The 13,606-nt window shown below is 40.5% G+C and overlaps 1 protein-coding gene across 1 annotated transcript in view; it reads right to left on the bottom strand.

Annotated features, from left to right (window-relative positions):
- dennd2c (DENN/MADD domain containing 2C) overlaps positions 1 to 13,606 on the bottom strand; it is a 46,748-nt gene that overhangs the window by 12,363 nt on the left and 20,779 nt on the right. The window contains exons 2-6 of the mRNA XM_037684364.1: positions 4,513 to 4,637; positions 2,155 to 2,234; positions 1,849 to 1,989; positions 933 to 1,011; positions 659 to 706 (exon numbers count right to left, since the gene is read on the bottom strand). Of these exons, the coding sequence (XP_037540292.1) occupies positions 659 to 706; positions 933 to 1,011; positions 1,849 to 1,989; positions 2,155 to 2,234; positions 4,513 to 4,637 (473 nt within the window). The remainder of the gene's footprint in view (positions 1 to 658; positions 707 to 932; positions 1,012 to 1,848; positions 1,990 to 2,154; positions 2,235 to 4,512; positions 4,638 to 13,606) is intronic.

Raw genomic sequence — 13,606 nt, forward strand, 5'->3', positions numbered from 1 at the left:
GAACTTTGATGTCTTGAACCACTTTGGCCATGGCTGCCTCAGACGAGTCGAGAGGATGGAGAGGGTGAACTCCAGAAACTGTTTTAGCACCATCAAACTGTTTGGTCCACTGTGTGAGTAAGCCACTTATGGGACTGAGTTTGTTGTGGCTCCTCAGACTGATGGAAGTCTTTTGGTTGAAAGAAGAAACGTTTCAACATAAATAAACCATCCAGAGGACCTGACTTAACTTTGTTGGATATTATGTTAGTTGTGAGCATATGTGTCAAACTGGTTTCAGTTTCCTTCATATTGAAACTCTGGCACAACAATTTCCTGCGGGATCAATAAAGTTCTATCTTACATCATCTTATTTCAGTGATAATTTTGTTTTCTCTTTGACACTTTGGGCAAGTTAACTTTTCTTCCACTGTGAAGTCATGTGTCACTTGAATAAACAGAAATCTAGAAAGTAACAGTGATAAACTCTTTATAAAAAAAAAAAAACAAGTTTTGTGTTCTCGTTTCTTTTCTTCTTCCCGCCATGTTTATATCATAGCACGTTAGTCAATTCCTACAGATAGATTTTTTTTTTTATTCAACATGCAGCTTTTTAATTTAGAATAGTGTTTGGTTAGTATAAACGAACACGGCAGACAGGTTTTGTCTGAGGTGATACCTTTGGTGTCGTCTTCTGGGTCACTCTCTGTTCCGCTGGTCTCCTCAGCTGCCAGGAATGAGAAACATTGGTGAGGACCAGAGAAATGAAAACTCTGCAAGCCATAATCACATGCAGACAGCCGGCCTTTGTTTTATAATAAGTGGCTCTGCCTGCCGCAGCTGGCCTTAACTGCATTATCAAAAGCTGGGAATTTCCAGCAGGAGGCTTGTTTTAACCTCCTGGAAGAGATATGTGGTCACATTTGGACATTTGCAGCAATAGTTTGTCTCACCCCGCGCTGAAAGCCCTTGGTTCTTCACTCTCTTCCTCCCTCGCTTGTCATCAAAAATGGTCTCGATCTTGCTGACATACTGTGAAGCAGAGTACACATGAGCGCGTAGTTGTCAACCTCGACATCGTTACAAGAAAATGACACAACAGTCAGAGTGATACAACATTATAGCATTAGTTCACCCCAAGATTCTCGTGTTGTAATGTTAGAATTCACACAAGGCTCCGTTTTAAAAGAGTTCAACACAAAAACGAGCAAATAGAGGAAGTTTAAACCGATCTTTGAGGAGCACCGTCGTTTAAAGACACAATTTTGCTTGGCAAAATTCAGACAGACTAAAATATCAATTCTAACAAAACAGTCGTGCTCTAAAACGGAAAAAATACATACAGAGAAAATCACAACTGCTTTTATGTTTGGGAATAATGCCATACAGAATTATTCATTATTATTTTAAGATGAATAGCACTTTTGTCTTTATTTTACACAAACAAATGCTGAAACTTAATCTAAAAATAAACCTTTGGCATTTGTCCAATCTGCCAACACCACAGAGCAAGTGCCATCTAAGCTTTCAAGCTTCAATTCTTCTCTAGACCTCTCAGATATCAAGACGTTTGCTTTATTACCTTGTTTTGAAAGGAGCTCTTTATCCTGTGGTTTCCAAAAGCCATAAGTTTAAATCTACTTTATGTGCCGTCTGAATTTGTGAGACGCTCTCGAATGTTGCTCTATCAGATACTTTCAGCATCCTCTCCTTCCTGCTCAACAAGTCACCACCCCCATCTTTGCTTTTCTACTCAAACCATGACTCATCATTAAACCGAGTACACACACATGTCTGTCATTTGTAAAACAATACAAACCTTTGTCAGTTCAAGTATACAGATAACGATTTGTGAAAACTATTATTCACCTGAGGCGTTCTGTGAGATTTTTGAGTGCTTGAGCGCCGAGGTGCCACTGGTTTTGGAGAATTGGCGAAGGTGGAAGATTTGAACGCTGATAATGCTTGGAACCCCTTCTTTTCCATTTTGCCAGCATTTCCATGTATTGTCTGAAGTTTGGGGGGGTGGAGGGAATTAAGCACAAGAAATGTGAAGTTACCACCTAATTACAAGGCATTAAAGTACAAAAAGGTCCACCATACAATTTCAGGTATGTTCCACTGATACAGACATAAAAATGTAATATTTATATACATGCACATATTTTCTTTTACCTTTGGGACTCGGGATCTTAGAGGCGGGAGACACATGGTAGGCAGTTCATCCTCATAGGGATCATCCCTGCTGACTTCACCTGGGAGGTGATGGGAAACATTAGACGGGATGATTGGACGCTCAGGGACAAACTGGTCACTCAAATGGTGACAAGAATCAGCTCGACTGAATTCAGGAATTCTAAAATACATATTTTTTCCTGAGCTGTGAATACATCATAGCAAATTGCTAACCATCAACATATATTATAACTTGACAGAGGACCAGTAACTGGAAGCTGAAGCCGGCTGCAGAACAACCTCCATGGAAACAAATGTGACATTTTCCTGACTAAAACATTAAAATACACTATTTTATTCCATGTATTGACTTTTACTAATTCATGTAGCACTAACTTTGCTGCTGTATGTATGACTGTAGTTTCAATTAGTCATTGAATTTATTTTTTAAGTGACGCAGCGGTTGACAGTGCCACAACATGCTAGCTAGTTAGGAGGGTATGTAGACGGGACTTTTGTATTCCTACTGCACAGACTCTGGTTTCAAACATAAAACATGACACCCCCATGGCTCAAACTGGCTTTAATTTTGGAAGTAAATGAAGATGACCCATCCATTTTATTCAAGTTGATGGTGCTAACTCTCCAAGTGCAGATTTTCACTTGAGTGGAAACACCTATCAGTTATTTGTAACACCTGTAAGATGTTCAAAAATCACGTGAAAGAAAGCTCAAGAACTAAAAGAAGCCAGTCCAGATGACATGACTTAACTTTTTTTGTATTTGTAAAAGAAAACAAACTTATAATTATAATAAAGATAGCCCCAGTGCTGCAAAGTAACATTTATAAGTTACACATTTATTTTATTAGGCCAGCTGCTCTTTTAAAAAGTGACGCATGTTAAATCTGTTTGTTTTTAAAGACCTATAATTTGCCATCAGGGAAAATGTAAATTTCACAGAATAAAAGTTGTCATCATCAGGTTGAGATTCACTGCAATGTACAAAGAACTCACCAATACTTGAATATAATAAGCACAATGTAGCTGTGAGTTTTAACAGTTGGTGTAGATTCTCTGTCATCCAGGACAAAGTAAATCAAAAACATTTAAATCACAGCTCGCCTTCTATTCTGTGTCTGAAGACGTTTCGCTTCCCATTAATAAAGCTTCACAGCTGCAGAGTCGTCTTTACCCACAGAACAGAAGTCCAGCTGTTTAGGTTTTGTATCTTTTTTCTGGATTTCAAAAAATTCTCATTTGTAATAATCTAACAGTGACGTTTTCACCACATTTGATTATTAACACAGCAAAACCTCAGCTGGAGCAACAACACCACCAGCCTGATCAAGAAAGCTCATCAGAGACTCTACTTCCTCAGACGGCTGAGGCGAGCTGGTCTGGGAAGCTCAGTCCTCACCTCCTTCTACAGGTGTGCAGTGGAGAGCATCCTGTGCTCGAGCATCAATGTGTGGCATGGAGGCTGCACAGCTGCAGAAAGGAAAGCTTTGCAGAGAGTGGTGAAGGCTGCACAGAAATCTGTCGGAATCAGCCTCCCCACCATCACAGACATCTACACCTCCAGATGCAGGAAGAGGGCCACCTGCATCATGAAGGACCCCACTCACCCAGCACACACACTTTTTGCCCCACTCCCCTCAGGAAGGAGGTTAAGGAGCATTAAGTGTAGAACCACTAGACTGAGGAACAGCTTCTACCCTGAGGCTGTTAGACTCATGAATCTCTAACTAGAATAATCACTGTGAAAAACCATATGTTGCTGCTGATCTGTTTCATGTTGCTGCTGATCTATTTAAATGTTGATGTGTTCATGTGTGCACATCTGCTCACAGACTCATGTTCATGTTTGTGCTGATGTTCAATGTTTTTATGTTATGAGTGCTTAGTGTATATTTAGTTGATGTTTTTCTTAGTTCATATCTTAGATGTTATTACTGTTTTTCTTATACATTTTATTGTTGGATGTAACTGGGACCCTGTGTACATAATTTCGCTCCACCACATGTACCACATGAGGTGCGAATGACAATAAAGAAACTCTGACTCTGAAAATGTGTCAATAAATAAGAAAAAAATAATATAAGGGGTGGTAAAAAAAAAGATCCTTTTATTTGTGTGCTTTTCTATTTTAAAGGTGTTTAAAATATTTATCCTTACCTGTTGGAATTTTTGTACCAGTAGTATATGGAGATCAGATGCAAACATAAATAATAAAGCAACTTCTAATTTAATACACTTTCCCAAAGAAAGCATCTATTTGAACTGCACGTGTAACAAACGATAGCCCACCCATCAGACTTCACCCTGGCTTCCAAAACCGATGACACATCAGACTTACACACAATATCCTCATAAATATTGTCATCAGAGTAGGCATGGTGAAGGTTTGGGTGAGTGTCCTCATTTCCTCCGTTTCCCTGCTGGGCTGTCAGGCGCGATACATCCTCATACTCGAAGGACTTCCTGCAGCAGAAACAGAGGGGGAAAGCGATAAATTAAAAAAGGGTCTGGCTGTTGTCCTGAAAAACTGCAAACATATTTCTGCAGCATGGCATTTTTTTACAGATAAAACTAAAATGTAGCATTGTAAAAACAATAAAGGAATAATAAGATTTCATGAAATGAAACGAGCATGCGGTCCAAAAGCTGTGATGTGGTAAGATATTTCACATTGGGTTTACTTAATGTTCGCAGCACAGTTTAGTTAAATGGCTAAACAGAAGTTTTGCAACGAGTGTGTACGGTAATCATTTTGCTTCATGGGGGTATTTCATAACACATAAGGATGACAACTACTGAATTTATTTAAAGCTGGATAACAGGAAGACATGCAGCTACACTAACGGCAAACATAAAATAGAAAAATATATAAACATTGGCTTTAAAGATGGTTTACTTTTAAACTTTTTTTAAGACTGAATTGTTACTAAAGCTAATAATAACTTAATTTTTTTTTTTTTTTTTTAATATTCTCCTAAAACCTTCCCAAATTGCTAAATTTTTAACAGTAAGGAGCTGCTGCTTAGTAAACTAAAATAAACAGAGACATGCATAATACTGTGCAAAGTTTTTGCCCAGGACATCCTTGTAAAAGAGATTAATAATCTCAATGGATTTCTTCCTGGTAAAATAAAGGTTAAAAAAAAGAAAAAAGTTGTTGTTCTTATAGTAACGTGCTATGTGTTGTCATCATTGTATGCTGCCATACAATGGCGAAATTACTACTCTGCATTTAACCCATCACACATGAGATACACCCAGGTGGAGCAGTGGGCAGCTAAGTAAGAGCCCGGGGAACAGTTAGGGATTAGGCGATTAACTTTGGCAGCTTTTTATGACAGAGCTTTAAGAACATGCTAAGAAAAAAAATTACATTACAAACGAGAATGAAGTCGTACGACGATAAAGTCATTCAATTCAATTCAAAAATACTTTATTAATCACTATTAGGCACTCGAGCACAACTGGCAAAGAAACAAGGAATGCATCCACGGAGCCTCCTTTTCAACTCATTTGAGATTTGGGGCTGTAGCTGAGCTATTATTTGAACTTTTGAGATGTTAATCAGCTGCTCCTGATTGTAAAAACAACCTTGTTGCCATGGTTACGCATCATAACAAATGTCCAAAAGGAAAAAAGTTTCGGTAAAAATCCTTCCAGCTGCACAGCATCTGATACCAGAGGAAAAAAAATATCCAAAAAAGGTGATTTACATCCAGCAAAAGAGGAATTAAAGTTTCCAAAAGCAAAATCTCAGGATGAAAGTAACAGAGTTACTCCAACATGCAGCCACCCTGAGCGGCGCAATATCATATTGTCATATTACGTGAATAAAGTTGTAATATTATGAGAATAAAGTAGAAACAATGAGAATAAAGTCATAACATGAGAATCAAGTCGTAATATTATCAGAAGTCTGACATGAAAAAGCAGTCTTACAACTACAGTAAAATGATGAATGTTGACGTCGGCAGTACAATAGCAGGGTCCCACTCCCAACGCACTGTGGCATATGGATTCTTATGATCAACTGAAGCCGTATGGCATTGCAGTTGACGGATTTAGTCATCACTTAATGTGGACGAAGGCATATTTCACAAAGAGTGACCCAAAAGTGAGCGTGGACTACTTCATAAACACAGTGAGTCGCATTGCAGGCTGTCCACAGCAGCAGGTGCGAGCTGACCCAGGACGTATTATGAGTTTATTCTCGTAATACTACAAATTTATTCTTGTAATATTCCGACTTCATTCTCGTACGACTTTATTCTCATAATATTATGACTTTTTTTCTCGTAATGTAATTTTTTTTCCTTGCGTGGCCCTAAAGCTCCGTGGTAGCTTTTACATTAATTTATAAAATGTTTTATTTTTTTTTTGTTAAGCCACTCAAGGTAGGTGGTGGTGAGTGATTCAAAATGTGCTGATTTTCAGCTGCAATTTAAAAGAATTCTGGGTTTTTGTAATGAAGTGACCAGCAGCCATGACTTAAAAGGCCAAGTTTTGAAAATCACGACCATATTTGTGTGTGCACGGCTTGCAAAACTGGATTATAGGATGTGTAGTGAACTAGGCCGAAGGTCAAAACCTTGACCTTAGGACCATGTGGGACATAACTTGTCATTTCATTGATTTGCATCCAGAAATACAGGTTGACCCATCCAGAGACTTTCTTTCTTGAATCAATCAAGTAAAAAAAGACTATTCTCTATTATCATTACTATTTTACAAATGTTTGATAATCAAATTGTGTTAGTTCAAACAATGTTTACATGTTGAAGTGAACTACTCATTTTTTAATCAACTGTGAAACAGTAATAATGATTCTTAATCCTCATTCAAAGAAGAAATCAGGTTAATATGCATTGTCTGATTTTCTGTCTTCAATGAGTAAGTTGTAAGTGTGTTCAAAGTTCAAGTTTCAGTCAACTGAAAGTTTACTGAAAAGAAATGTCATGTTTAACTTTTACAGCAAGATACTGGAAGAGGTGGCTCCACGAAGTCTGGTTTCTTCATAATATCTTTCTGTCTGTTCTTAAACAATCTTAATCTTTTTCCTTGACTTTTCATAACACCTTACATCACAAAACACACCTCTGTTTTGGTCCATCGACCAATCAGAGAGTTCTCAAATGAACCGGAAGTGAGCTTCTTTAAATGTTGGAACTTCCTAGTTCAAACTAGTTTTTCGAGCTCCAAGAGATGAGCTCCAAGAGTTTTTCGAGCTCCAAGAGATGAGCTCCAAGAGTTTTCGTGCTCCAAGAGATGAGCTCTAGGAGAGAGCACCAAAAGAGAAGTTTGAGTTCAGCTCAGTCTTGAAGATGGAGTAGCAGTTCTGCGAGTTTGGAGTTCCAGAGAGTTTGGAGTTCCAGAATGCAGAATGCTGGAATTCAGGATGCTGCTGAAAGAGAATCAAGCTGAACCAGAGACGATTTGGGAATTATAACTTCTGTTTGGATAACCTCACGACTCCAGAGGTTTTTAGCTGTTCTCACGGAGACGCTGAAAGAGTTGAAAGGAGAGCTCTACACCAACGCTGAAACTATCATCTGCAAGGTAAAAAGTTCGATCTCAACCAAGCGTACCGTTGGGCCAAGCTGATTTCCAAAGGAGCGTGCTGTTCTGGTTAAAACAGACAAATTCCCTCACACATCTCTCTGTAGATAAACCTCATCTTTCCATCTTTTAAATTCTCCTATCTGCTAGCAAATTAATCCAGATGTTTTTCAGAAATGTCTGTGGTGAAGCAACGGAAAATCATGGCCGTATGGTTTTCCTGGTTGTAAAGCTGATTAATTATGTCGTTATTTTCAATTTTGCCAATTAATGTAAATGTATGATGTGTTAAACTTGATTCTGTTAATAAATGACCCACTGTCGTGGTGAGTCAAAGATAATTAACGTCTCACGTCCACATTTTATTACATTCAATGCACGTACATTATACAGTCCAGAAAAATGAAAGAATCCGTTTTAACAGTAAGAATATATCTCATCCGTATGTCATACTACATCTGGTGGCCCGTCTACGTGTTCATAAATGGACTGTATTCGTGTGACAATTGAATATTTCATGTTGGCATGAAAAATTTGCAGATTCTGCTGTGATGAAAAAGTGCAGATTGTAGCGGTGTTGAAACGCAGCTCAGCTGCGGCGCTTGGAGAAAACACTGCATGTTTACGCTGTGATGCTTTGAAAGCTGAAATTGTGAGTCAACGTGTCTCTTTTGAAGCTGAAATTGTACATCTGTTGTGTAACATAAGCTGGATTTGAGCTGTGGAAAACGTTATTCTGTTTAAACTGTGGTCCAAACGGACGGAGGTTCTGTTGGTTCCGGCTCGGTTCTGAGAAAATCGAACGAGTTGTTTTAAATAGATGGAGAAACGTTTTAAGGACTGGACGAAGTCTCCGTTAAGCTCAGAGTTGATTCGTTACATTTTTAACAGAAAAAAGTGCATTTTGACAGTTTAAAAGACGAAAAGTTGACGGACTTATTTCAGGCTAAGACTAACATGCTAGTTGGAAAAACGGTCCGTGATTGGTTGGAAACGGCTGAGTTGGGACGCTGTGATTCGCTGAGAAATGAGTGACGTGCCTACGTCATTTCCTCTCACCCTGTTGTTGCTCTGTCATTGGTAGATTCAGTCACGTGACCCGGAAATGAAAACTCGTTTTCATAGGGATTTTCAATCTGTTTTTAAAGCTGAAATAAGCTTTAAATTTGCATTCTGATCCGCTGCTACGTTCTTCGAAACCTAATTGCTGAAATTTTGCCAAATTTGAGTTTGAAATCCGTCACTAAATGGTGTTTTCAGACCACGCTAGCCGATGCTAATTTTAAGCTAACAGCTAACGACCGGATGCCACAGGAAGTCATAGCGACTCCTACTGGACAACACTAACAGTGTCTGAGTTAAAATAAAGCAGGGTTATACTCCCCCCTCCTGGGAAACTTGATATCACAAGTTTCACTTCGATTTAAGTGACTTTGAGTGAAATTAGACGTGCTTAGACGCATTTGATGAGTTAATAAACGTTTTTCAAGCTGAATTTTTACTGTTATCTTACATTTAAAAAGTGAAAGGTATTTATGCAGAAAGGCATTTACCAAAAAACTTTTATTCACTGGTAATCCCTCATGAGAAGGTACAAAATAAAAGTTAGAAACTTTTTTAAAAAAAATACAGATACAGATATTCACAGAGATAAGTTTACTCATTTGCTGGAAAGATAATGCACGTTTAATTGCTAAATCACTAAATAAGAGTAAATATCAGAAAAAGAGACTTTCTGATTTTATTTTAACACCTAAAACATTAAATTCTCCTATTTAATCTTTAAATAGAAGAAAATGGCAGGAGAAGAAGGAGAGGCTGCCCCTTTCATCTCCCAATCACATGATGATATCATTTTGGGGGCTTTACATATTTTAACAAATTCAATTATTGGTAAGCAAATAGAGCAATTAGAACAACTTGATGAACTTCAAAGAGAGGAAGAGCTGAGAAGTCTGGCAGAAGGAGCCTCAGTGTCAGAGAGTAAAAAGTCTAGCCAGGAACGGTTAGCAAAAATCTCTCTGCTTCTAAAAGCGGAATTGGATGAACAGTTTGAACGCAATGTCATGTTGTCTAAAACACATGAGAGAGAGCTCTCAGATATGCAGGCGTCATTACAAGCTCAATCTTATGACAAGATTAGTGAAAAAGACCGTCAGTACCAAGCTGCGTGTTCAGACAATGAACAGCTACAACAAGAGTTGCAGCTCGTAAAAATAGAGCTGGAAGAACGCAGAGTGGATAAACAAGCATTGCTGGAGCTATATAGGCGTTTACAAAGTGATTATCAAACATCACAGGAACGCTTAAAAACATGTGAGGAGAAACTAAAAGCGGCAACAAATAAAAGTAATGACGAGGCGCAAGGTTGTCTGGAATCCAGAGAAGACCGTGCACAGAGTCCGGATCATCAACCAAAACCTCCAAAAATCTTTTACACACCTCGTGCTTTTAAGCCCATCCAAACACCTACACATATGGGTAGAGAAACACCCCCACTACCAACCACGCAAGTGAGACCGTTGATACTTTCTCCTTCAATGGATGATTTGCAAAAAATCTCAAAATATGTACAACGCTTTGTACCTGGACCGATGGGTTCATCTGGAACAAAAGCGTACCTCAGAGATCTTGAGTTCAGATTGAGATCTTATCCTAATGCTACGGTTGAAGATAAGATCAGTCTGATAAGGCTCACTTCAGACAGAGAGGTGTTCACCTTCATCGAGCGTCTACCTGATGCAACGAGAAAGGATTACAACCTTCTGTGTGAAGCTTTGATCAGAGAGTACGACTCCTGCACGGGACCTGCTGGTTTCCCAGCCGCAGACAAGGTCACGCAGGGCAAAACTGAACATCCAAAAGTTTATTACAAAAGAATCTTCCAAGCTTATTTCGGTAACAGAAATGAAACCGGGATGGAAGAAGAAGAAGGTTTTAAATTTGTTTTCAGCAAAAATCTCCACAATGATTTTAAAACATCAGTGCAAATGATGGCAAATTTCAGAGAAAAATCCATCAGTGAGATTAAACAGTGTGCTGTGAATGTGTTCGAGGCATGTTCTCATGCTAAGACGCCCATAGAAGTGTTTCCTGGTGTAAAGGTTAAACCCCACTCCCTAGAACTGGAAGGAAGGCGTGCGTCGCCACCTCCTCCTAAAAAAGGCGAGAAAAAGCAGTCTTTTCAAACTAACAAACCGCATCATGAAGGTGCAAGATGGGACAAAAAGGCTCCTCTTTCAGAGGATGAACGTGATTATCGTAAATGGGATATGCGTAGGACGCAAAGATATGGGAACAGAGAGTACCCATATTATCAGGGGACGTCCGGAAAGGAACCCCCAAAAGACGTACCTAGCCGCCTCCCACCTCGGACGAAACGTACCGAGGCAAAAAAAATCACAAAGGTTCCAGAAAAAAGGCCCTACACCTCTGAGCTCGGAAGAGACAGAAAAATTACGCGAAATGTTAGAAGATTTGAAACGCACTGACAAGGGAAGCCGACCTGGAGCACTATGCAGTGATGTAATCACTATTACATCCCTGGGCGCGAATGACAACATTACAGATGTCGGTGGGACACACCAAGACATTGCTGTTGTTGCCTCAAACAACCCCTCATCGGATGAAGGGGGGGTAAACACACACACAAACGATGACGAGTCATCGCAAGCTGAACACGCAGAAACAGCTACAGCTGTGCTGACGGTTCAGACAAACCAAGATTACACAGATAAGGCTGAACGCGTGAAGAAGCGTCAGAAAAAACCCAAGAGGTTTCTGTGTAACTTTATCAGAAAGGGGGCCGCCAAAAAGGCGTACCTGTCAGTGACACTCGAAGGTGTCCTCACACACGAAGCACTTCTGGACGGTGGGGCAGACATAACAATTATGTCAGCTAAACTGTTCGAGGAGCTGAGGACAGCCGCTGCCGATGTTAACAGGATAATACCTCTATCTGATTGTGCTATAGAAATGCAGGGTCTCTCAGAGAAGAGAACAACCCTGACAGCTATAGCAATGGTTCACATGCAGATTGGCAAAATGACACTGTACCACCCGGTACACGTGTCTCGTGTTGACTCATTCCCATTTTTGGTTGGCCAGGATTTTATAAATCGCTTCGACGCGATTATAGATTATGGTGATCAAACAATGTGGACTAAAGTGAGCAAACCACTGCCAATAGATACGCCTCCGGAGTGTAACACAGACTGCCCAACAGCAGGTACAGCGGAAGGCGCAAAGGACTCCTCAGCCGAGGACATGAGCCCGGTGAGTACTCCTCTGACATCATGTGAAACCAAAGAGACCCACCAAGTGGTCCAAACTCTGACCCAACAAGACAGCCTCCTCTGTGAGCTGGAGCAGTCAGAGCCCACCAAACACTACCTACCAGTGGTAGTTAAAGGTGTAGAGATCCAAGGGTCCCACACCAACGATGCTGTTCTGTCTCTGTGGACAGATAAATCAGCAATTAACCGAGCTTTCTACGAAACCTTGGTTCACAAACACGTTGGTCTAGAACTAATTAAAAAAGCTTTCCGCTTTCCATTAGTTCCCAATAGTTCACAGGTAATGACCGCAGAAGGAGTCATTAACCTAAAACTGAACTGGAACCAACGAGAACTGGTTCACCCGTTTCTCGTTATCCAAAACTTACCACATGCATCCTACATAGGCTCTGACATTTTGGTAAGGTTGAGTGTCCGCGTGGACACCATCAACAAGGTGCTGTGGTCCCTAAAACCAGCCACAAAGGATCCTCCTGTGCTAGACACAGCAAACCTTAAGGCGGGGCAGACCATTCCAGAGGCCTGCCAGGTTGCTAGCAACCAAACCACCACAGTACCACCTCAGGTGACTAACCTAATGGTGCGAATCCACATCATAGCTGGACAAGCTATTAGCCATAAACAGGCCTATTTTCAACCCTCTCCTGCATTTTTCAACTTGGGACTGTCCGTGGAAGCCACGAACCAAGTGAGTCTTGACTCCAGGACCACATCTATTGCTGTGTGTAACATAGGCATGGATGAGGTACTGATCCCAAAAAACACTATGCTAGGATGGTTGATCTCCACTGACTTTCATGATTTTGAACTAGGCATTCCATTTCTGGGAGGACTCCCAGATAATCTGGTACCGAGTCAAGAAGCTGGGCCAGTATGGTTCACAAAACCAACACAGGCCATAGCCCTTTTCTCAACCGATGACGTCGACCAAGGACCTCAAACCTATGGTGTCTTACCCATAGACAGGCCCGACGACTCAGAAAGGGATTCATTGGAGCTCCCCAAGGAGCAAGAACCCTTATCAGTCTCATCACAGATTGATCAGGTGGTCGCCCAAGCTGACGCTCTGACATCTGATGAAGAAAAAGACAAACTTCGCCAAGTTCTTTTAAAATATGAAAAGTCATTTTCAACTGACTCAACGGATTGTGGGTTGACCTCACTCCACGCAGTGAGAATCCCAACCCCACCCAACGCACCGCCAACATTTGTCAGACAATACAAGATCCCTCTGGCAGCACACCAGCCTGTCCAGGAGATCATTGATGACCTTTTGGTCAAAGGTATAATCAGACAATGTAATAGCACCTACTCTGCGCCTTTATGGCCAGTTTTAAAACCAAATGGTAAGTGGAGACTTACCATAGACTACAGGAAGCTAAATAAACAAGTACCCTTATCCAGGTGGCCAATGACTCAGCTCCATCAGGAACTGCCAAAGGTCACCGATGGTAAGTACTTCTCGACCCTCGACGTCGCCTCTGGTTTTTGGACCATCCCTGTGCGCGCCGAGGACCAACACAAACTAGCTTTCACTTTTGGCAGCCGACAATACACCTTTACCAGGTGTCCCTTTGGCTA

The sequence above is a fragment of the Nematolebias whitei genome, chromosome 11, assembly GCF_014905685.2.
Source record: "Nematolebias whitei isolate Nwh7 chromosome 11, NemWhi1, whole genome shotgun sequence".
NCBI classification, from domain to species: Eukaryota; Metazoa; Chordata; class Actinopteri; order Cyprinodontiformes; family Rivulidae; genus Nematolebias; species Nematolebias whitei.